Source organism: Sorex araneus, chromosome X (genome assembly GCF_027595985.1).
Source record: "Sorex araneus isolate mSorAra2 chromosome X, mSorAra2.pri, whole genome shotgun sequence".
In the NCBI taxonomy this organism is placed as follows: Eukaryota; Metazoa; Chordata; class Mammalia; order Eulipotyphla; family Soricidae; genus Sorex; species Sorex araneus.
In genome coordinates this window covers 258,354,971-258,380,565 of record NC_073313.1, presented here as the reverse complement: position 1 = coordinate 258,380,565, position 25,595 = coordinate 258,354,971, and the positions used below count along the sequence as shown (strand labels likewise).

General features: G+C 39.3%; 1 protein-coding gene across 9 annotated transcripts in view; it reads left to right on the top strand.

Annotated features, from left to right (window-relative positions):
• Positions 1 to 25,595, top strand: part of DOCK10 (dedicator of cytokinesis 10) — a 314,615-nt gene that overhangs the window by 154,667 nt on the left and 134,353 nt on the right. For all 9 annotated transcript variants that reach the window (XM_055120250.1, XM_055120249.1, XM_004610790.2 and 6 more), the window contains exon 4: positions 22,481 to 22,563. In XM_055120250.1, the coding sequence (XP_054976225.1) occupies positions 22,481 to 22,563 (83 nt within the window). The remainder of the gene's footprint in view (positions 1 to 22,480; positions 22,564 to 25,595) is intronic.

Here is a 25,595-nt window from a genome sequence, read left to right as displayed (position 1 = left end):
GTCTGAGTGTTTTGTTTACAAGAAAATAATAATCAGGAAAAAATGGGCACCTAAGAATGTATAAATAGATGTTAACTGAAATCATATTTTAAATGTGTATGATATTAATTATTAAATAGAAATGTTTAACAAAATTTTCCTGTGTTCTTTATTTGAATATTATTCTTTCTTTGGGTACCAGGGAGATAATATAGTGGGTCGGGAACTTGCCTTGCACATAGCCAACCAAGGTGTGATTCCATGTACCCCAAATGGTCCCTTGAGCCCCACTAGGAGTGACCCCTGAGTGCAGAGCCAGGAGTTAGCCCAAACCCAAACCAAATAAAATATTGTTCTTTTTTCATAATGATATTTAAACTTATTGAAATTTTCATGTGCGTTACATAGAGATTTATTGAAAATGTGAGTGGAATTTCTAAAATGTGTTTTCTTTTATTCCCGTCTATTGTTATATTTTTACAGATTATTTATTTGTTTGTTTGTTTGTTTATTTATTTATTTATTTATTTATTTAGGGGGTTTTGCATCACATTCAGTAATGTTCAGGGTTTACTCCTGCTCTGCACTCAAGAATTACTCCTGCTGGGGCTGGAGCAATAGCACAGCGGGTAGGGCCTTTGCCTTGCACGCTGCCGACCCAGGTTCAATTCCTAGCATCCCATATGCTCCCCTGAGCACCACCAGGGGTGATTTCTGAGTGCAAAGCTAGGAGGTAACCCCTGTGCATTGCCGGGTGTGACCCAAAAAGCAAAAAAAAATAGAATTACTCCTGGTTGTGCTTGGAGGACCACACAGGATGCAGGGATCAAACCCCCAAGAGCTGCCCAACCACTATACTATTACTCCAACCCCTCCTTACTATATTTGAAGCCATTATTTTTCTAAACATGTTTATATACATTACTAAACCTTCTCTTCCTAATGATTTTGTTTGTTTGTTTTTGGTGCACCATGTCACCTGCAAATAATAAAACACTTCTATTGTAAATATATATTTTTCTTAAATGTTTGTCTTCTCCAATACCTTTAAAACAAGGTTGATTGATAATTCTAGTATCAATCATCCTAACATTCATGATTCATAAAGGTCTGTTTTAATCTTTGATACTTCATGAAGTTTGATGTCCTTTGACAATTACTGGCATGAAATAAATGTCTGATCTGGGTCTTTCATGGCCTGTGCAGTGCATGTAAAGATCAACTATCTTATCTTAGAAAATTTACACTTTAATGCATTGGCTAATAGCTCTTCTGCTTGACTTTTACACTGTAGTAAAATCAATAGATATTATTCTGTTGATCAATAAATGTATTTTAACTATACACTCCCTTCTTCAAGTTAGTTGAGTACATTGCCTTAGTACTCTTCTGCATTAAAATTCTTGTATTTGATTTTTAAGTTTCACATGTATATTTGTAAATTAAATTTATCTATTGTTTATTTTCTTTGGCATTGGAAAAAATGTTAGCTTTTAGCTTTAGAAATAAATTTTCACACTCTCCATTTTTCCTATTTTCTGTAACAACCACTTACATCAGTAAAATGATACAATATCTAGAAACATATCCAAGTTCAGATGGTTAGTTAAATACATGGTAAATATGGATCTTCAAGTTCTCTGATGAAGGCTGGAAAATTCATTATGTACTGTTTAGATGATAAGATCTAAATTAATTTTCTTTAAGATAAATATCTAAACGGTATACAATGAATAGACTGAAGCAATAGCATAGCAGGAAGGGTGTTTGCCTTGCACGCAGCCAACCCGGGTTCGATTCCTCTGTCCCTCTCAGAGCACAACAGTGCTACAGTGCTTATCTCATGCTACATACTGTAGCACTGTCATCCTGTTGTTCATCGATTTGCTCGAGCAGGCACCAGTAATGTCTCCATTGTGAGACTTGTTGTTACTGTTTTTGGCATATCAAATACAACACAGATAGCTTGCCAGGCTTTGCCGTGCGGGCGGGATACTCTCGGTAGCTTGCCGGGCTCTCTGAGAGGGATGGGAGAATCCAACCCGGGTCGACTGTGTGCAAGGCAAACGCCCTACCCGCTGTGCTCCAGATGAACTCTCATGCTACATACAACAGTTAATTCCAGATGAATAAAAAATGTTTCAAAAATAAAAATACCAGATATAGGAAAATATTTTAAAGAAAAAATTTAGGGGAAGTTGACAAACTAAGACACCTCAAAACTTTTATATGTTTATAGTTGAATGGTATCAGAAATAAAGCTAAGGAAGTTATTTGAGAAATTATTAGTAATACATTGCATCTTTTGCCCTCTCCCATGTATTCATACTCCAAATGTTTAAAATCTTACAAACTAATAAGATAAGGCAAATAACCCAAGAAATTATTCAAAAAAATATAATTAGGCAGACCAAAAAGTGCAGTTGACCAGTAGACATTCAAAATGGCTGCCCCCCACACACACTTGTAGTCATAGAAATGCAAATTAAAACAAAATGGCATGGAAAATGAAGAGTATCATATAATGGAAGTGCGAGTCATCCAGGCACAGAGAAAGAGCACAGCAAGTAGGGCATTTGCACACAGCCAGTCTGGGTTTGAGAGTACCCAAAGAATCCCTAGGCCCCCTCCAGGAGTGATCCTTGAGCACTGAGTCAGGAGTAAGCCTGAGCACTGCCAGGTGTGGCCCAAAACAAAATCAAAACAAGAAGTAGGAATAGGTAAAATAAATATCCCAATGTAATATCCACTTGTTTGCAATAGTCACATATCTGTAACCCTTTGAGAACTAATTTAGACATATAACTAACACATGCAAATATGCAAGATCCATATTGTAAAAACAAACACTATAGCTTAAACACTTGATGACAAGTTTGTGTATTGCACTGTGTAAGCTGTATTGTCAAAGGATAAGGGTAGTATTGAATAAATTTTCACTCATCTATATTTTGTAATAACATATAGCTAATAAAAATTACGTAAATTTAAATGTATTCACTTGGGTACCATGAGATGTTCAAAACAAAAAGTAATTTGCAGAACATATGGTATGATATGAAGATGTAAAATCTACAAATATTTATATAAATGTACTTATATTAGCCCAGAAAAAAAACAAAGAATATCTCAAATTCATAACATTGATTCCCTCATAAGTTTGCGACTGTATAGTACATATTGTTGTGGTGCCACAAATAAGTACTTCCAATCCCAAGTGTTTGTGGAAAAATGGAACAAATTTTAAAATGCTCCGGAATTGGAAGCAACCCAAGTAAACTTATCTACAAAAGTTAAAGTCTAACTTTATTCTTTAATTAGGTAGTCGCCTAGGAGACTACTTCAGATTCTTATTTTATTATTATTATTTTTCTTAGATAATACAAATGCCATATGAGGAGTCATTATTCTAAATGTGTTTTACTTAATGATTCTACCCACTGGGCTTGCCTGTACATCAAGAAGTCAATTAATTATCTGACATAATCCACTCCCAAGCATTTTTAACATAACATTTATGAATTTATAAACATCTTCCTGACCTTAGGTCATTTCCTCTTTTTTTCCTGAGTACATGGGATATTGTCTATTTCCAGAATACCCTTCCTGGAAATTTCCTTTTGATTTTTGGGAATTGCTCTGACATTCACCAAGGATTCTCAACTCTCTGACTGTGAGTCTTGAGGAAGGCTTTGTAGTCTTGGATAGAATTAATAATAGTTGTTTATTGCCTGAGAGTTAGAGGCAATCCACTCGATTACTAAAAATCCTAGGACCAATTTGGAAATACCATCCTCAGTCTCTGGATCCAAGCAAGGAGTCAGGCCTGAGAAAGTCCATTAGTACAACACTGGTGACTTCTAAGAAGACTTCAGGGAGTTGAGAGTTTTCTGAGTACTGTCACAAGCTTCAGCACCACAACTTTGAATGCCTAGAATGACCCTTTATGTCTCTAGTTTTTCTGGAGCATCTTTTAGCCAAGAAGAAATCGATCACCAAATTGACCAATTTCTTTGCCATTTCTCTTGGAGAGAAATTTCTCACCTTCCGCTTTAGTTCCACTTTAAGTTTTTCAACTTTAGTTCCCTTTAACCTACTTGTCGCCCAAGATGAGCCCTGCTTTTCTCACTTCCTCTCTCTGCTTCTCAGTTCTCCTAGAAGACTCAAGGAGGAATGGGGTACAAGGTCTCTGCACCCTTGAGACTTGGAGGGTTACAGCTCTGTTTAGTTACACGAGTGAATCTTCCAACTTTCCCTTAACTGCTGGAGTGGGAAGGAGGTAAAAAGAGAAAGAAAGTAAAGGAGGGAACTTTGGATGAAGCCACCTGTGTCCTGCTAATGTTCCTGTATCATTAGCACAACAACCCTGTTCAACTTCAGATGTTGAGTTTCGGTTCATAAAGGTGGGTCAAGTGAGATCACAACCTTATAGGATGGGAGTTACAAATCTCCCGGGTTGATCACGAAACATACATAATTAACTTCGGAGATAGGGAGTAAAAAGAAAGGGAGTCATCCATTAATCTGGTTTCAACTGAGAAAATGATTCTAGAGAGTAAGAGTAGGAAGAGAGGGCTGGTCAAACATCTATTGACCCCAGCAGCTAACAGCTGATGACTTGCATTGTATCAGTTAAGAGTCTAAGCCCTTGATTTATAGTAATTACCAAAGTATTTCATCATTATCACATTCATATGATGATAAAGCTGTCATGGAATACTAGTAACACGTCCAGCCTGATAGAGCCAAGTATAGATTCACCTGGCCTCTGGTTTCCTGCCGTCTGTACCAGGCCCCTGGTCTCATCATCATGCTGCCTATTTCTACGCTCTTACCATCGCTGGGCTGATAAAAACAGAGCAGTTCCTTAGCCTATACCCTAACGTTCCCTTTGTCATTTTACCCAGATCATGCTACAAGAATATGATGAGGGGACCTGCTTTGAGAAACAGTGACTGGATTTTCAAAACCAGATTAAGCTAGCACTGAAATGAATTTAGTGACATTTACCAGCTCTTGTAGAAACACACATTTCCCTTGCCATAGCTGTTGTGGCACTAAGCAGATGTTTCTGGTCCATCTTGTGCTAAGTTGCCCTGAGAGTCTTAGTGGGGTGATAAAGACAAATAGTATCGTTGCTAAGCAGCCACCTGGCAGAAACTAGTTTAGATCCATCTGACTCAACACTGCATTCAAATTATCTTCCACTCCACTCCACTCCACTTTGACAATCCCCAGTCTTTTGTGAAGGACAGGAGGCATTCTTTCCTCTTTTTTGAATTGTTAATGACTTCAATTTCAATGCCAGTTGAAGAAAAATGAATGGTCTCTCCCTGTTCTCTTTTATCTGCTATGAATTCTCTCCCCCGTCTATTAAATATAGAGGTCAATATTTCCCACACAAGCTGATATGCCTATTTCACATCCACTAAATCACCTGGCAGCTATATTAACTTAGCATCAAGCCATTATTGAGCCACATTATACGTGTCTATATGTCTTTGAACATGATGATATAGCACTAGTTCAGTTTATGGCCTAGAAAACATGTTATGGATAATTATCTAACTTGCTCAAGTTCACCCATGACCAGAATTAAAGCTCTGTTCTAAGTGAACCGTGCCTCATGGTCTTAGTAACTTTTCCACCTCTGATCCTTCAATAAATTCCTTTAAACTGTGTGATTAAGGGACCAGAAAACCTTATATCCACGCAGGAGACCTGGGTTTGATTAACAGAGTCCCCTGGGCAAAGCGTGATCCCCAAAGCATGATCCCCAAGCTCATAGCGGGAGTAGCCCCTGACCACCACTGGATATTACTCCATTTTGGTGAACACTTCTCTTTTCTTCCTGAATTTTTAAATATATCTTTAAACAGGCATGTCAATAATTCCAGTGCTGGGTTTCTAAAAATAGACTTAGCAACAGAATAAAAATATTGGTAAACTAATAACTAAAGTGCATTGTTTTTATCTGATACTCATAAATGGCTTATCATCAACATCCATAGCTGTTGTATTTCATTTAAGAAATCGAATACATCCTTGATAAAACAAACACCATTTTCTATTACCCTCATCATACACAAAATCATACACACACACACACACACCAAAGAGACAGAGAAAGAGAGAGAGAGAGAGAGAGAGAGAGAGAGAGAGAGAGAGTAGGAACAATAAAAGAGCTCTATTAATAAGATACTGACTTCCTGTGTGAAACTTCCATAATAAAGTTTTTATTTTATCGTACACAAGTGGGTCATCTAATGCCAGAAACTCAGAACTCTAATTAAGACTAGGCTCCTGTTTTGGTCTCTTAACAACGATGAGAGAGCCGAGATTTGAGAATATGCCATGGTTTAACTAGAGACAGGGTGCAGAGATCAGTTGAGCTGAATGGATGCTCACGGGACTGAGACAGCCAATCACTGTGCCAGCAAAGTTCCTGTGCAGCCCGGGAAGTCACCTGTGGCAACAATAGGATAAATGAGGCAAGGGTGAGCCGTGAACTCAGGAATCCAGTTTGCATTTCGGTCAGGTTATGAAGACTGGGAATTCAGTTAGGGAGACAATGAATAATAGAAAAACAATAGAATAAAATCTATAACTCCACTTATATCTACACAACACACATTATATACTGTCATTATCCAGCCAGCACCACATTACTGGAACAAAGAAAAGTTTAGATTTTTAAATAGCAGTGCCAGCCAGAAATATTTGAATTATATTCAGGGGGAAAAAATAGAGAAAACAGAGCCCAAGACGGAATGAAAATTACAAATCAGTAGCTGGGGAGATCTTCAAAAGGTTAGAGGGCATTCTTATATGTGTGAGGCTCTGAGTTCAGTCCCCAGAATGGCCTGAACTGCCAACTTTGTAGCCTGGTGGGCCTCAGACACTTCCAGGCTGGTCCGGCACCTCCCAGCACTATCGGGCCAAGCATCATTGTAGAGGCAGATTGAGCACTGCCAGGCTCACTCGACTAGCTGGAGTTTCGCCGGGAACGTGCCCGGCCCTGAACACAGCTGCAGGGTCCCTAGAGCACAGTGGAAAGAAGGAAAACACTCAAAACAGAGTGAAGGTAAAATTTCTTGTTTTCTATAGAAAACTCATACTAAAAACAGCAAGTCAAAATGTTGATACCAGAACAGAAATCAGTTTCATACAGGCACAGAATTCTGCAGAGTCAAATCTAAAAATTATCCAGAATCTCTCTCTTTCTCTGTGTCTCTGTCTCTCTGTCTGTCTTTGTCTCTGTCTGTCTCTGTCTGTCTGTCTGTCTCTCTCTCTCTTTCTCTCTCTCTCTCTCTCACACACATACACACACAACTCTGAGTGTCTTAAGTTTGCTAACAACCATTGAAATTATCTTTGAAAGGAATATGGCATGAAATAGTCCCCAAATTTATTTGGCATGGAAAAATGTCCTTCTCTCCCAAGTATCCTAAGAAACATCTTTGAGAAGTGCTGATATAAATCTGATCAAAGAGGATCATCAGGAACAGGGTACACAATAAAATTCAAGTAAAAAGCAGCATTAGGCAAATCTTCCCTTCCCATCTATTTTATTAAAGTAGATGGTCATGAAGACAAAGGGAATGTTAAGGTCCTAAAGGGATCAAATATGTTGTTTCTTTATATGGCCAAAGCCTGTTCTCAGTTCTCGTCATTAGTATCAAAAATCTCTCTCTCTTTTTCAGGGTGCAATCATGTGGCAATACTTAGACATAATTGCAAGGGTGCCAGGTGATGTTCTAAGAATTTCTCATAAATAGATTATAGACCGAACATGATGGCCATTCAATACTTGCATTGCAGACCACAACACCCTAAAGGAGAGAGAGAGTAAAAGGGAATGCGCCTGCCAGGGGTGTGGTGGAGGGGTGGAGTAGGAGAGGGGAGAGAGGGGAGATGGGAGGGATACAGGGAACATTGGTGGTGAAGAACGGGCACTGATGGAGTGATGGGTACTCAATCATTTTATGACTGAAACGTAAGCACGAAAGTTTATAAGTCTGTAACTGTACCTCATGGTGATTCATTAAAAAATAATTTTTTAAAAAAAGCATGTCTCTAATGTAAAAAAGAATTTATCATAATGCAGAAAATTATAGGTATAAGGAAGGTCAGTAAGTTTAATAACAATCATAATTATCAGCCCTAACTTTCACCTCTCAACCCTCCTTCTTAGTTATTCTTTCCCTTGTTATACATGAATTCAGTAAATTTTTAAAGTTTCTCCTTTTGTTATATGCAGAAACCAGTAATTCCAGTTTAGTGAGAGGAGAGAGATTGGTCAATTCTCTATTTTTACAAAGGGCTAATTTCTTCTTTGGTTTGGGGGCCACACCCAGAAATGGGTCATTCTTGGTGGGCTTCTGGGACCTTAGGGGATGCTGAGGATTGAACCTAGTTCGGCTGCATGCCAGGCAAGCACCTACCCAGTGTGCCATCACTCCAGACCCAGAGGGTTAAATTCTTAACATAGAAATGTCCTCTTGGGGCCAAAGTGATAGCACAGTGGGTAGGGCAGTTGCTGTGCACGAGGCTGACCCAGGTTCCATCTTTGGCATCCCATATGGTCCCCCAGCACTGCCAAGAGTAATTCCTGAGTGCAGAGCCAGGAGTAACCCCTGAGCATCGCTGGGTGTGACTCAAAAAGAAAAAAAAAAGAAAGACAAAAAATGTCCTCTCCCATTGACTTATGCTGTTACTTTGGATCTTCAATAAGGTGTATGCACTAAAGGACCTGGTCCGCTGGAAGAAAGATTGGGCTAGATTTATTATTCAGTCTTGGTCTTTTACTAAGCTATTAATAGCAAGAGGTTGTAACACAATCATTGCCTTTAGGAGATACTCTATCAGGCTGGAAGTCACAGACTTGTGATCAAATTTATACAATACAGTCTAACAAATATCCCTGTAGTATTCCTCTAAGATTGATAAATAATATTAGAATTGCATACTAGGAAAAGATAGCTAAAAACCAAGCCACAGAACGGCTTGACAGACTTGTGGGGGGATGAATAAGACTTTAGAGGAAGAGGGTAGATAGAGATGTATTTCTTTTTTCTTCTTTTTGGGTCACACCTGGCGATGCTCAAGGATTACTCCTGGCTTTGCACTCAAGCATTACCCCTGGCAGTGCTCAGGGGACCATATCGGATGCTGTGAATCAAACCCAGGTCGGCAGCACGCAAGGCAAATGCCCTTCCCGCTGTGCTATTGCTCCAGCCCCCTGATGGGGATGTATTTCAAGGAGCTCGTCCCTTTATATTTAATGAAAGAAATATGTATAACAGAAAGAAATGTGTCTTACCTCCAGAAAACTTAGGGAATTTCTTTTCTTTTAAAGTAGAAATAATTTTACATGCTTTATGTTTAATTTTGGATTGCATGTTAGAGGTGCTGATAAAGAAGGCATTCTCTTAGCCAAAATGTCTTTGCTCTGCTATAACTTATACTATTGTTTAAATCTTTGTAGACTCAATAACTCAATAAAGGGTTCTGAGCTTAGTTTTTATGCATACATAAAGTATGCAGAGCCTGACAAGCTACCCTTGGCGTATTCAATATGCCAAAAAAAGTAACAAAAATTTTCACAATGGAGACGTTACTGGTGCCCGCTCGAGCAAATCAATGAGCAACGGGATGACAGTGACAGTGACATAAAGTAAAAATGAATGCTCTTTCTGATTGTGAGCCATTGGACAGCAAATGAAGCATTTTAATACTTTCATTCAGAGTGCTTAGACCACAGTACAGCACATATAAGTTTTTTGCCTTTAGAACTAACATTTCTGACATGGTATCAGAATTATGTGAGATTTTTTGGGAGGGATTGGGTTTTGAGGCCTTACCTGCCAGTGCTTAGGGTTTACTCCTGACTCTGTGCTGGGGTATTACTTCTGGCAGACTCTGGGAATCATATAAGATGTAGAGAATCAAACCCAGGTTGGCCATGTAAAGACAAGTTCCTTCCTTACTGTACTATCTTTCTGGCCCCTCCATGGACATTTTTAACTGTTAAGAAATGTTGGAGAAAATGTAACTATAAAATCTCCACAAGTTAAAAGAAGCTCAAAAAACTAGAACGAACCAAAAATGTTTCTTTTTTGTTTTGTGTTTGTTTTTTTTTGTTTTTTGTGTTTTGTGTTTGTTTTTTAAAATTCTCTTAATTTCACTGCTATCACGGTCTCTAGAAGCTGGGACTTTGTTTTGTGTGTTACTTAAAAGATAATTACTTAATTACTAATTACTTAATTTATTAATTACTAATTACTTAAAAGATAACATTATAAGTAAATCTATAGTTAGTGACTTAAATAATATTTTTGTTTTATTCGGGGGTCACAGTCAGTGATGCTCAGGGTTTCCTTACTCTTAACTCTGTGCTCAGAAATCACTCCTGGGTAGTGCTCAGGGGACAATATGCAATGCTGAAATGAAGCCCATGCAAGCAAACATCTTACTGCACTATCTCCCCATCCCCATAACTTAGGTTATTTAATGAAAAATAAAAAACATATCAAAGACTGTTGTTTTCCTTTTTGACCTGGTACTATTTTTATGGAGTGGCCTTAGTTTTGTCATGAACAGAACAAAATGGTCTATCCCATATTTTTATATTCAATATATACCACAAATACACACAAAAGTCGCTTAAGCTATATTCAAAATTTTAGTGTCTTGGGATAAAGACTTTTATGAAAGCATTGATAAAACATTAAAAATAAAATGGTTTTGTGTTCTACATAAATAACCTTGAAATAATATATTTTAGTTTAAATAAATTCTTAGATGTAAACTGTTCCAGTTTTAAATTGTTTTATTCCTCTCCCCTATAAAAATCATCCTATAATCTTTAGTAGTGAGTATTGGAAAATACAAAAGCACAAGTCAGATACTATGGGGATTAACACTATAAAGAACCCATTTTATGTGCGAAGCCAGCATTGCATCTGCATTGAATTAAAACACCCATATTTGATGTCTTAGATAAAAAGAATGGTAATATTATTATATCAAGGCTCCTTAGTCTCACCCACTATTCATATCCTGACAAATTGCTTATGAGGCAGGAAGTTAGTCTATATTCCTTGTCAGCACAGGTAATTCAGGCAAGTCTAATTTTCTGTCTTTAATTGTCTTAGTATGACACATTGTGAAAAGAGGAGCCAAATATTTTGATTAATTCTCAATTTAGAGTCAATGCAGATAACAATTTAGGCTAGCTTATAATTCAAAGAACAAAATAGTTTAAAGTTAAATTGGGGTAACATCTCCAAAGCAGTGGTCCCTGGTTCTGTCAGGTTCTTCAGTGGATCTGAGGACATGTACTGTTTACCCAGACCACCCCAGGGGTGCTCCGGTCCCCCCAGGGCTATGCGGCTGGCAGTGCAGAGGGAACCATGCAGTGCAGGACAAAAGCCTTATCCCCTGCACTTTCTCTGGCCCCTAAATCATTTATGGCTTGTATTTGATATGATACACTGTTTTACTAGATACATACAAACTCATACACATGAAAATACTGTCCAACATCTTTAAAAATAAGACTCACCGAGGCTGAGAGATGGTACAGTGGGAGAGGCACTTGCCTTGCGTGCACTGACCATGTTAGATCTTCACTGTTACTGTATCACTGTCATCCCGTTGCTCATCGATTTGCTCGAACGGGCACCAGTAACATCTCCATTTTGAGACTTGTTACTGTTTTTGGCATATTGAATATGCCACGGGTAGCTTGCCAGGCTCTGCCATGCAGGCAAGATATTCTCAGTAGCTTGTCAGGCTCTGCCATGCAGTCAAAATACTCTCAGTAGCTTGCCGGCTCTTCGAGAGGGGCAGAGGAATTGAACGGGGTCGGCTGCATGCAGGGCAAACGCCCTACCCACTGTGTTGTATCTTTCTTAAAGTAAAATAATTACAATATTAAAATAAGTTATCATTGTTAATTTTTCAGACAAGCTCTCCCAGGTAAGGCTCAGGGGACCCCAGGTGTCACTCCCCGCAGTACTCAGTGAAGCAGACTGCGTATTTCAATGCCAGGGTCTAAGAATGTTGAGCTATTTGGGCCTTGTGGTGCTGAACCAGAATCATGCCCAGAGGTGTTCATGGAGTCAATGGTTTGAGGGCTGGCTGGCCCTGGTTCCATTCCCAGCACCCCCCCACCCCACACACATACATATATATGCATATATGTATATATATGTGTGTGTGTACAGGTATATGGGTATATATGCACTGTCATTTCGTTGTTTATCAATTTGTTTGAGAAGGCACCAGTAACGTCTCTGTTGTGAAGCTTGTTGTTTGTGAAGCTGTTTTTTGGCATATTGAATATGCCACGGGTAATTTGCCAGGCTCTGCCATACAGGTGAGATACTCTCTGTAGCTTGCTAGGCTCTCCAAGAGGGACAGAGTAATCGAACTGAGTTGGCCACATGCAAGGCAAATGGCCTACCCTCTGTGCTATCGTTCCAGCCCTATGTGTTTGTATATATATACATATATATATAAATACATGTATACATATATGTGTGTATATGTACATATATACAGATCACAGCAGAGCCTGGCAAGCTACCGTGGCATACTTGTTATGCCAAAAAACAGTAACAATTACGGTCGTCATTCCCCTGACTCTGAAAGAGCCCCCAATACGCCATCAGGCTACACTAGCACCTGACAGGGACTAATGGAGATGTTACTGGTGCCCACTCGAACAACGGGATGGCAGTGATACAGTGGTACAGTGATGTACACATACTTGGGCTAGGGGTTTATATAGGGGTTTAGCATATACCCAAAGCTCTAGCAGGAGGTGTAATCCTTAAGCACAGAATAAGTAAGTTAAGTAAGTTCTGAGCACAGCTGATATGGTCCACAAGCCACAGACCAAAAAAGTTAAAATAAGGTAGCACTATTACCCATTGTTCATTAATTTGCTTGAGCAGACATCAGTAACGTCTCCATTGTGAGACTTGTTGTTACTGTTTTTGACATATCAAATATGCCACTCAGAATCTATTAAATAAGGTTGTTCTCCATAATGCCCAAAAATAGAGAGAGACTATGGGGAAAATTGCCTGCCATAGAGGCAGAGGGAGGGTTGGAATTGGGGGGAGGGATATTGGGGACATTGGTGGTGGGAAGTGTGCACTGGTGCAGGGATGGGTGTTTGATCATTGTATGACTGAAACTCAAGCATGAAAACTTTGTAACTGTATCTCATGGTGATTCAATAAAAAGAATAATAAATAAGGTTTTACTATAATGCACTCTATTACTCCATTCAAACTGGAGTCAAGTTTATATTTACAAGTACATATTATCCCAATTCATCATTTTGCAAACTTCTCTCCCTCCTTCCCTATGTTTTTTATATTTTTATTAATTTTATTGAATCACCGTGGGATAGTTACAAGCTTCCATGTTTGGGTTACAATCACAAAATGATCACACACCCATCCCTCCACCAGTGCACATTCCCCACCACCAATATCCCGGGTATATCTCCCCTTTCCCACCCTCCCCCTGCCCCCATGGCAGACAATATTCCCCCTACTTTTGGGCATTTGTTTTATATAATACACTTACTATGAAGGGTTAAGAGATGGGCTGGGGCCGGGTTCTTTATAGTACCATGTCCCAGTTTGCGCCCCCGTACCAATGACTCCACAAGAACTTCTGGGCATGATTCTGATAGATTGAACCACAAGGTCCAAACAGCTCAACATTCTTAGACCCTAGCATTGAACTATGCAGCCTGCTTCATTGAGGGGAGGGATGCCTGGCGCCCTCTGAGCCTTACCTGGGAGAACTCCTCTGAAAAATAACAATGATAGTTTAATATTTTAATTATTTTACTTTGAGAAACATATAACATGATCAGTGAATGAGTTTTCCATGACTTTTCTATTTTTCTCTAAAATATCATTACTGGAATTGACTTTTAATTAAATATAAAATATTATTAAATATTTTATAGAATATTTATATACACAAATTCATGTGTATATAACTATGTTTTTTTTTAATTTAAATTTTATTGAATCACCATGTGGAGGGTTACATAGTTCTCAGGATTATGTCAGTTATACAATACTCAAACACCCTTCCCTTCACCCGTGCCCATATTCCATCACCAACCACCCCATTATACCTCTCGCCTCCTCCCGCCCCCCCCAGTCCCCGCCCTTGTAAGTGATAAGTTTCACTTCGTTTACGCTTTATCTTGGTTACAGTCCATGTTTCAACACATAACTCACTATTGTTGCTAGGGTTTCCCCCCAAAAAAGAAAAGACAGTCCCACTGTCAAGGAAGCATTTGATGGCTCTCCATTGCTGAGAATGTAGAGATATTAAGTCCCGCTGTTTGTTATATAACTTTTCAATTTTTTTTCCCCCCTCGTCCCACGCCACCGAGATCACGCCTGTTTAGTAATCACCACGCTGCCTGACAAAGGGAAAACAAACCAAAAAAGATGGTTATTTCTCGTCATCAGCCAGCGTGGGGCTCTGGCTTAGTTGATAGTCTGGTAGAATGTCTGCAAGCAGTTTCTGGAACCAAAAGTAATACGCTGGTATCGGCCCCGGCTCAAGATTCCACCAGCGTCCCGCTGTTCCAAGTACATAATAATTTATTCCCTTGTATCCCATTCCCACGCCACCAGGTCCATGTCAGCTTAATGGACATCATACTATGGTTAACACCACGCCGCGTTTCTTCCGAGAAAGAAGGATATTTCTTCTCAGCCGGAGTGGGGATATGGCTTAGTTCAGTCTATAGAGATGGCTACCACTTTGGTAGCCTTCAATATTTCAGCAAAAGACTTACTATTCTTGTTAGGATTTCCCACCAAAGTCCGACCCGTTAAAAGGGAACCATTTCATATTGGTGATGATTAAATGACAATAGGTTGCACGGCCATGGCAGCGGCCTCGCAGCTTTGAATTTCTGTATAAAGTCCAGGGAAAGTGCAGCCAGAAATTACACGTCGCTACAAACTTTAACCCTATTATGGTCCCCCCAAAGTCCAACCCATTACAAAGGAACCATTTCATATTGCTGATGATTAGATGACATTAGGCTGCCACGGCCGCGCGGTTTTGGGTTTCTATATTTCTATATAAAGTCCAGGGAAAATTCTGCCTAAAATTCTATCGCAACAATCTTTTACCCCTCAACAAAAAACTTAGTACTATTGTTTGGAGTTTCCCCCCACGTTAAGCCCTGCCAAAAAGGAACATTTACACGTTGCTGACAATCAAGAGATATTAGGTCGCACGGCTGCTATCGCAGCCGCGCGGTTTTGGATTTCTATATGAAGTCCAGGAAAAATTCTTTTGGTAATTGCATCACTCGCTGGCAGCGCCTGGGCCAGAAGCTCCGAGCACACAGTTTGGAGGCATTTTGGGGGCGCCGCTCGTGTCCAAAGTGGTTCAGTTGCCTCCGGGGTCGATCTCTCGCAGGGCCGGAAAGGAGCATCCCCACATGGCTCTGTGCTTAAATGTCGGCGGGCACAGGGCGGATCCGGAAGTCCCGCCCATCGGCTATCCCGGGCTTCCTGTAGAGTCTAAAAACCGGCTATTGCCTCGCTGCATTCAAAAAGAAAGAGTTGAGAGAGAAAAGACCATACCCTGCCGGCAGCGCCTGGGCCAGAAGCTCCGAGCACACAGTTTGGAGGCATTTTGGGGGTGCCGCTCGTGTCCAAAGTGGTTCAGTTGCCTCCGGGGTCGATCTCGCGTGGGGCCGGAAAGCTATAACTATGTTTTATAAACAATATAGAAACATATAAAATATTAAATATAAAATATAATATGTGGAATTGACTTTGATTGGCCTATTTTCCCTATTTTCTGATAATTCCGTTTGCCTTTCCATTAAGCTTTGTTAGAATCTGAAATAACTTTGCAATAAATGTGTTAGGTGTCTACAAAGGAGGAAGGCTGGGACTTGGGAGGGAAACTGACACTGATAGATGGAAGTTCACAGTGTGTGGGGATTGGTTTCAGAAAACAGAAACAACCTAATTTTAAACACCTTTGTAAATCACAGTGTTCAAATTTAAAAAAAATTAAATAATGATAAAATATTGTGTTGGATGGCCATGGTCCCGGGGTTGGGGAAACACACTCAGGTTCTATCTGTTGGCCTGGCTTTCCCTTTGAAGTGTTGCAGTGTAGACAATAAATTATCCAGCTAGCCCTTTTTGTGCACATTTACCTAAATTCACTTAATTTCATAATGTTGCATTTATAATAGCCATAACTGTTTCAAAACTTTGTGATTAAGGGCACAAATATGAAAATTCCCACCATCACTTTACAAACATGCAGTTAATCCCAGTGATGAGTAAGGGTTTGAACACCTTTTGTGGTTGCATAAATCTTTCTGACAATAAAATAGTTGGATAATTAAATAAACTTTGATAGCCAGAAAGAAAAAATAATTTGGAGGTAAAAAACCCATCTATTACTTGCTTATTACTTGGTAGCTAGAATCTAATAATCTAACAATCAGCCTTTTTAAGAGATGAACAAATTATGTTGCCAAACCTAAATTGCTATTTTAGGTGTGTAATATTATTTGAATTGATTCTGAGTCTCCAAAGAGGAGAATAAAGGAAAAACATAAAATCGCTTCTTCACAGTATTTCAATATGCCCTTTAAAATGACTCATTCTTTTGTAAAATACTTAGATTTTTTTACAACCTTCAAATAAAATAAAATAAAATTTATTCATTGAGCAAATGTATTCTGAATGTGCACTATGAATTGAACCCCAAACTTGAGATAATATGCTTCATTCTTCTTTAAAAGATTGTGTTTAGGCGTCGGAGAGATAGCACAGTGCAGGTTTCTTTGGATGCAACTATCCAGGCACCCCAGAGAGTCCTCCAAGACTTCCAGGAATATTCCCTGAGTACAGAGCCAGGTGGCCTGAGCATCACTGGGTGCGATCCAACCCTTCAGCCTAAGTAATTCATCAAAAATTAAAGTTTGCATCCAGCTGAATAAAAACTAGAAGATAATCCATTCCACTTACTAGAGTCCACTGTATGGAGTAAGGATATTAATTAGTGCCTTTAGAGTTAAGCAGCTTGATAAGAGTCAAGTTATTTTGTCAGTCCAGTAGAGTAAAAGCCTTTGGGGCCTCTCCCTAGAGGTTCTGGCCAGGGATCTTGTATGGAGCTCAGGAATTAAGTAGCAATTTGACGGACACATTGCAATTTAGGAAACATCATCCTATTTCTTGTGCGGAGGTTGGGGGGCGGCACACCCAATATTTCTTGCAACTTACTCCTGGCTCTGCACTCTGGAACATTCCTGGTGGGGCTTGGGGTACTATATGAGTGCTGGGGATCGAACCCGGGTCAGTGTTATGGAAAGCAAGTACCCTATTCATTATACTATCTCTCCATTCCCCCCAGCAAACACTATTCTAATGGCATGTTAGCTTTGTTCAGCATTTTTGTGTCTAAGTATGTGACAGGCAGAAAAGGCTAAACAAGCCTACATAATGCATGGATAAAGTATGGATTGAGACATTGCTGCTGGGAAGAATTAATGAGCTTTTGCTAGTAGCCACAGCCTGCACCTTTAAAGTAGACTTCCCTAGCAACCGTTCTAAAGAGGGGATTGTTCTTTTGAAACAGGTGTTGTGGGCTGTAGCATTGGAAAGGGAAGAGAGAACCATCACAGTATTATAGTAGAATTGTAGTCTGTGGCTTGCAACTGGCCATTTCAGCTTCATTTCTTGACAAAGAGGGGTTGTAGTCATAATTATATAGTCCTTAATAATCTTCTTAGGGTGGTTGTGTGGGCTGGAACAAAGAATAGAGAATAATTGTCTATGTATAACATTTCCAAAATGCCACAACTGTGTAGGAGCAATGTTTATGCATTTGTAAAAGGCTCTGGCGCTCTCAGATATAGAGTTGGAATGGTTCTTATGGTTCATCTAGTCTAACCTCTACTTCATCAGTTAACCACAGGATATTTGAAATCAGCAAATGACTTCAGAAGGAATTTTATTAGAGAAGAACTTTTTGAAAATCAGACCTAATATATCTTTCCAAACCTCTTCCTTTATAAATCAAAGAAAACAAGTTGAAATTATTATGAATCTGAATCATGTACTGACTCAAAATTCCTAGAAAAACTTGTTTTTTAAGCAAGTACTTATTAAGTACTAATAATAAAGAGGTGCTTTATATGAAATATTTTTCTTTGATTCTAAATACGTTAGTGTTAAGTTGGACAGATAAAGTTATTTAGCAAAATCCGAAACCAAGTCTGTCTGGCTCCAGGGTATCACTGCAAGCATCTGGAATGATAATCTAGTTGTACTTCAAAGAGCGTGTAAGCATCAAGATATAAAAATCAGTTGGATGTAGTTTAGGGTCAGAAAAATCCTATTGATAATGCTACCTCTGTCACATCTAGAGTCTGAGCAAAGATCTGAGCATCTCTCTACTACTGAGAAAAAATCTTATAAGATATTAAGATTATTTATAAAATTCTTAGTTTAAAAGCACAGTTACAAAGCACATGCTACTGAAAAGCTGTAGATCTTTACAGGACTTTTGTCAACATAAGAAAGTAACATATTCACTTTAATCAGTGTGATTCAGGGATAATATGTCTCCAGTTGGGTTAAACCTTGGTAGAGGTATCATTGTGCATAATAGGCATAAGTATACAAGTTTACCATGGTTAAACACAGTTGTTATTGGTAGAAAGAAAGAATAAGAAATAGTCAATTCATCTTAATCCCATTAAAATCTCTAGATCATAAAATATAGAATGACAGGACAGATTTTATTTATTTATTTATTTATTTTTAATTTTATTTATTTTTTAATTAGTGAGTCACTGTGAGGGAGGACAGATTTTTTTTTTAATCCAGACTAATATTTCGATGGTTAAATAGATAAAGATAAAACCCACATCATTAAAGGTATGGGACCAGAATAATAGCAGAAGTCAATTCTAGTTCAAGAGCAATTAAAAAATAAACCGAATCATAACTGGTTCATTACTGTTCCCTTCATTATCAGTTTACTTATAAAGAATATGCATTAGTTTGAAATGTTTTTTTATCAAGAATCTTTAAAGCACTTTGAATACTCTAGTCCAAAAGAGTTGGGAACTCTGGGAAGACTGAAGGACTATAATGGGTGAAGAAAGATTCTTTGCATGTTTTTCCTGCCATAGCAGAAAAATTGAAGTAGCAGAATAACCATTTACCCAGGCCTTTCCTCAGATAAGAGCTCTGTAAATACCCACTCTGGCAATTTTAGTTAAATCGACTCCCTTCCCCCAGTTTTATCCCTATCTCTCCCTCTTCTTTATTCTCACATGATACCACTTTCTAACATTACACAGTTTTCTTATATCTATATGTATTGATTCACTCTTCCAAGAACCTGAGTTTCAAGAGGATATAAACTTTTTTTTTAATTGAATCACCGTGAGATACAGTTACAAAGCTTTCACGATTGAGTTTCAGTCATACAATGATCGAACACTCATCCCTCCACCAGTGCACATTTCCCACCACCAATGGCCCCCGTATCCCTCCCGCCACTCCCACCCCAATCTACCCCTGTCTCTATGGCAGATAATTTCCTTTTTACTCTATACTTTGGGGAATTATGGTTTGCAATACAGATACTGAGAGACCATCATGATTAGTCCTTTGTCCACTTTCAGCACACATCTCCCGTCCGTATCGATAACTCCAACCATCACTGACTTAGTGATCCCCTCTCTATTTTAGTTGCCTTCTCCCCCAGCTCATGAGGCAGGCTCCCAAACATGAAGCAATCTCCTTGGCCCTTGTCTCTACTGTCCTTGGGTGTTAGTCTCATAAGAGGTCATAGACTTTTGTCTCTAGCACAGCCCGGTACCAAGTAAGGGCACAACTATGTTTTAAGATGAATTCATGATCAAGTATCTCTCAAACTTAGACTATGTGTTATTAAATTAAGGTACAATAATTTATTTTTCTTAGAGTACTTTTTAAATTTAGAATAAAATAATAGAGTAAAAGAAAAATAGAGTAAAATAAAAATAATTTATTTTTCTTAGAGTACTTTTTAAAGTTCTCCAGAATATGCAGAATAACCATTTACCCAGGCCTTTCCTCAGATAAGAGCTCTGTATATTAAGTACATTTTTTAAAAATATTCAAATTTAAATGTACATATTTAAGGGGGGTATTAAGTAAGACAAAATACGAAAAAAAGGATTTGAACAAGAATACAAAAAGAGAGGGGATTTATGCTTTTCATTTATATTTTTAAATATATTTTGTTCATTTGACAACAGTAAGGAGAAAGAAAGAGAGAGAGTGAGAAAGAGAGAAAGAGTTCACATTCCAAAAACCCATCTTATACCCATGATTGTATGCTTGTCTGAATTCTTTTTTGAAATCAAAATAAAAAATTTTAGTCCTAATGAAGAGCATATGGGCACCCAATTTTAATCCTATTTTCTGTAAATGTGCTATATATAGAATTGGCAAGTTAAAAACATAATTTTAGCAACACATCTCACCTGATACATATCATTACCCTCTTCCTTTATCCTCATGGCAACAGCCCTGAATTCCCTTTCACTGCTCTTCTCTGGTGTTGTGTCTCCATGTTTTGTCTTTTTCTATTTTATTTTTCCTGTCCTCCATGCCACCACCCTCCTACTCTGTCTTTGCCCCTGGCTCACCCATCGTTTTGCCCTCAGTACCAGTTTGCACTGGACTGGAGCCGTAGCGCAGAGGGTAGGGCGTTTGCCTTGCACGACGTGGCTGACCCGGATTCGATTCCTCTGTCCCTCTTGGAGAGCCCGGCAAGCTACCTAGAGTATCCCTCCTGCACAGCAAAGCCTGGCAAGCTTACTGTGGTGTATTCTATATGTCAAAAACAGTAACAACAAGCCTCATGATGGAGACATTACTGGTGCTGCTCGAGCAAATCGATGAACAATGGGACCACATTGCTACAGTGCGACAGTGCTACCAGTTTGCACGGGGGTGCTTCTTGAGCAAATAAAGTCATACCGCTGAGAAAGTTCGACTCCTAGCCCTTCTCCCTGACTTTTCCTGGGTATCCCACAAGTGTCCCCACCCTGTGTTCCTCTCCACGCCCCTCCTCTGCTCTTATGTCCTTACCTCCTACCTCTCTTTCCACCAAACCGGCGCTTTGGCTTTCTCAGATTCTGCCCTTGGATTCACTGCGCTCAGGAATTCTCTTTGCCTGTCTGTCTCCTTGAGGACCATCATAGATTTTTGCCCCTCCCGTTGCAGGGAACCATTTATTCCTCATGTTTCAACCAACGGGTGCTAGAGAACAAGGTTTCTCTAGAACACAGATGGCAGCTGTTCAACCCTCAAATCATGGCCAGTTCAAGGCATGTAGGAAAAAATAGCCATGAATGAAGACTCAGTTCAGCCAAAGAGTACCACGAGAAGAGCATTATTTTACAGAAAGGTCTTGGGGAGTAGGGAGACAGCTTAAAGGACTGGCATACCTGCCTTGCTGGTACCAAATTTGATTTTTTTTTTTGGCTTTTTGGCTTTCTGTGTCACACCCAGCAATGCCCAGGGGATACTCCTGGCTCTGTGCTCAGGAATCATTCCTGGCAGTGCTCGGGGGATCATATATGATACCGGGGATTGAACCAGGTTGGCTGCATGCAGGGTAAATGCCCTATCTGCTGTATTATCGCTCCAGCCCCACCAACTTTGGTTTTGATCCCTGACACTGCAGGCTGTCCCCTTTCCAGCACCGATAGGTGGGGCTCTGCTGAGACCAAGCAGAACCCCATCACCAACCTGAGTGTTGAAACACTTTACCTAGTAGGGCTGGAATATCTCTAAGAGAATATCAAGTTAGGAGCGTCTCACCCTCCACCCCCTACAAACACACACAAACACACACACACACACACACACACACACACACACGGTTTGAATCATCTATTAGTCATAGGAAATCAATAAATGAACTTGAACCTTACAACCCAATGAGATAAATTTGAAAAACTGGTTATTAGCTGACAGTAGGGATTAGATAAAGATGAAAGAAAAATAAGTTACCAAAGTCAGAGCAAGAATTAAGGGGAAGTATTTCAGGTGAAGGCATGACATAAAAAAAATCATAACTAGGAACTGTTAATGAATGGAAAGAGAGTTGGAGCTGGTCATTCTGAAGCTTAGTCACGCATCCGGTGTGATTCAGTGGGTGATCTAATTAAGCCTTGCTGGATGGAGCGAAATAGGATAAACATGTTAAACACTTTCTCTTCCCTGAGTCTGCAAAGAATTAAAACTCCTTTTCACTGGAAAATGGAAAATGATTATTGGAGAGCAAGCCTCTTCCCTACCTTTGACGTCACGAACACAGGCCACTGTAACTTTACCTGAAGATTATGAGAACAGTACTCATAGTAGTTTTAGAATGATAATTTTTGCCTTTTATTTCCTTTCAGGCTTGTAAATTTTATAGCTCCCAGTGGCATGTGGTAAACTACAAATATGAACAGTATTCTGGAGACATTCGGCAGTTACCCAGGTAAGAACTCCTGTAAGTTTTCTTTGTGTTTTATTAGATAGAGAGAATATTTATATATATACATATATATATTTATGTGCATATACATACATATATCCTCTGCTTACGTCCGGATGTTGTTGGTAAATAACCATCCATGGATCTAGTGTCAAAGTAAATTTTACAAAATGTGTGAAGAAAAATCACAATAGAACATTTTGTAAAGCCATGTCCTATTTGTAGAGTCACAGAATTGGAAATGAGTTATAAGTGCACATTTAATATTTATGAAATTGTAAAGCTTATTTATCATTGAGACTTTAACAGTTGTCCTTTTATTCCCTGACACAAGAAAATTAGAGAAGTATGATTTGGACCAATTAATTTTTTCTGACAATATTTCATACACAACATTCATATTTACGAGTAGGTTCAATTTTTTTGTGCCAGAATATTTTAGAATCCATGAAGAAAAATAGTATCCCACAGAAGTGATATGTGCCTAAGAACAGCAAAAGGAGATGATAAATACTAAATTTTTTCTGGACTCCTGGGAATGTAACACCTTATTGAAAAGGGGACAGTTCTGCCAAATGCCATCCACAAAGAGTTTCAGCTGACCACACCCCCAACTAAAGCAGTGACTACATCCTCCTTAAAGGAAAGCCCCTCATCACACACTCCTACTTAGTTCCCTTTAGGCCTAGGAGACTGCCTGGCAGCAAAGAAGCTGCGTAGTCATTCTTGATGGAAAACTTCAAAATACCCGTGGTATATTCAATATTCCAAAACCAGTAACAAGACTCACAATGGAGATGCTTCTGGATGCGATTCTGACTTTCTCAGTATAGCTCACATACAGACAACTCCGCTGAACTAGATCCCCCTCAAATTTTGCTTCATGCAACTAAAGTGATGCAAAATACTGGCAGAAAAATCCTTGAGATTCTCCAAAGTTAAATTCTCTTCAAGGAAAGCAATGGAGGATATGTATTGAAGCTAGCTTTCTCGGAACACTTGGTTCAGTTAGGTACCTCTCTCTCTCAGGTTTCCCGTGGGTCCAGGAACATCTTTTCTGGATTTGGGTCCTGGGAAGGGCTTCCCTCTGCTTTCAGGTGCAGGGTTTGAAGGTGTTATGAACCAGCTGTGAGGTAAAGCATTTGGGGTCAGCTCTGAGAAGGTGATGAGAGGGTTTTGATTTGAAGAAAAGTAGCTCCCAGCACCCTGATCTCAGGAAATTATTCTGAGATGGCGGCCAGCAGGACAAGAGTCAGGAGGCAGAACTGAGGATTGAGAACAGAGGAATAAGGTAACACTGGTAATTAACAAAGGAACCAGGCTCTCTTGAAGGGACCTTGCATCTTATGATCATTTCAACAAAAATCTGTGGAAGTTTGGACCAAGCATTTTCCCTGGTTTACCTCTCCAGAAGATTCTACAGGGAGACAGGAATGTGACTTGAGTGGTAGAGCATATGCCTTGCATATGAGGAATCCCAGATTTGGTCTACAGGAGTGAGGGATCTAGTTGTCCCTGAGTATTGCTAGGACTCTGGGAATGAGATGGGAGTGGCCAAAATAAATAAATAAATAAAAATAAATAAATAAATGGATGAATATAAGATCACTCGATCTACATTAATAAATAAAAATAAATAAATAAATATAAAATCATTCCATCTACATTAAGGAGAATGGGATTGTAGTAGTGAGGACAAAAAGGATGGTGTAGGGCACTGAGAAGCAAGTCAGCTATTGCAAAATTTCATTACCGTAAAGAACAGAAGAACGTTTGTCCAAAAAAGCTCTTTTTTTTTTTTTTTCTGAAGCAGTGAACACTGACTTCGACCAAACCTCCCACCATTCCCTTCAGTCTAGGTCACTCACAACGGGAAAAATTTTAAGTTGGACTAGCTCCCCTCACCCCGAAGACTAAGACTTTGTGAGTCATTTCTGCATTTTGAATGCTAGACACACACTGAAAAGCGAAGCCTTTCTGAACATCCAGACTTCCTCTTTCTGAAAATAGTTCTGAGAAGTGGTTACAACTTGGAAGTTGTGCATGAGATGTTGGAGGACTGTCTGTTTTGTGTCTAAGGTTTGTAGATGACAGGATCCAGCTCTCATGGTGACTAGAAGAAGCTCCTTGCTCTCCTCCGGTCAATGGCATCTGTAGTGGCTTTTCCTACCAAATACTGTCTCACTTTTCTTATGTTCGGGTTGTGATGAACAAAACTGAACAAATGAAAGATTCCTGATGTACAGTATTTCTCTCCTCTAGTGATAGCACAGAGGGTAGGGCGTTTGTCTTAGACGCACATGACCCGGGTTCGATTCCTTCGTCCCTCTCGGAGAGCCCGGCAAGCTACCAATAGTAACCCGCCCACACGGCAGAGCCTGGCAAACTACCCGTGGTATATTCAATATGCCAAAACCAGTAACAAGTCTCACCATGGAGATGCTACTGGTGCCCACTCAAGCAAATTGATGAACAACAGGACAACAGTGCTACAGTCCTCCAGTGCTAAAACCACAGAACATGCACCTCCCAGCAGAAACAGCTCTGTATATCACTGAGGAATTTTAATTCTCGTGAGACAAGAGAGAAAAAAAAATCTCTTGAGAATAAATGTGAAAGTCACTGAAATATTGTTGAGAATTTCCCTCACTTCAGCTAAGAAAGTGGAAGTTGAGGCCAAGAAAGGGAAGAATAAGACTGCCACAAACTTAGGCCTTTTAATGAACTCCCCTTCTATATTCAAAATGAAAATCAAAATTTAGAGACTGCAGTCCTTTAAAATGTCCCCAGAAACAACAAAGACTCTTAACACTTATTTTTTTTCAGTAATTTCATAAAGTTAAGCACTCCCCAACCCACGGCCCTACATTTTTAGGTCAGTAAGAGAAATCTAATTTCCTTGGGTCTTCAGAGGCCATAAGTAAATCATTCTCATACCTCCTGGATCTGAAGAATTTGCTTCTGTCTGCTACCAATTTAAATTGATCATTTCTTTTTATGGGCTGCTGAGACTGCAGAATAAAAACTGGCCATTA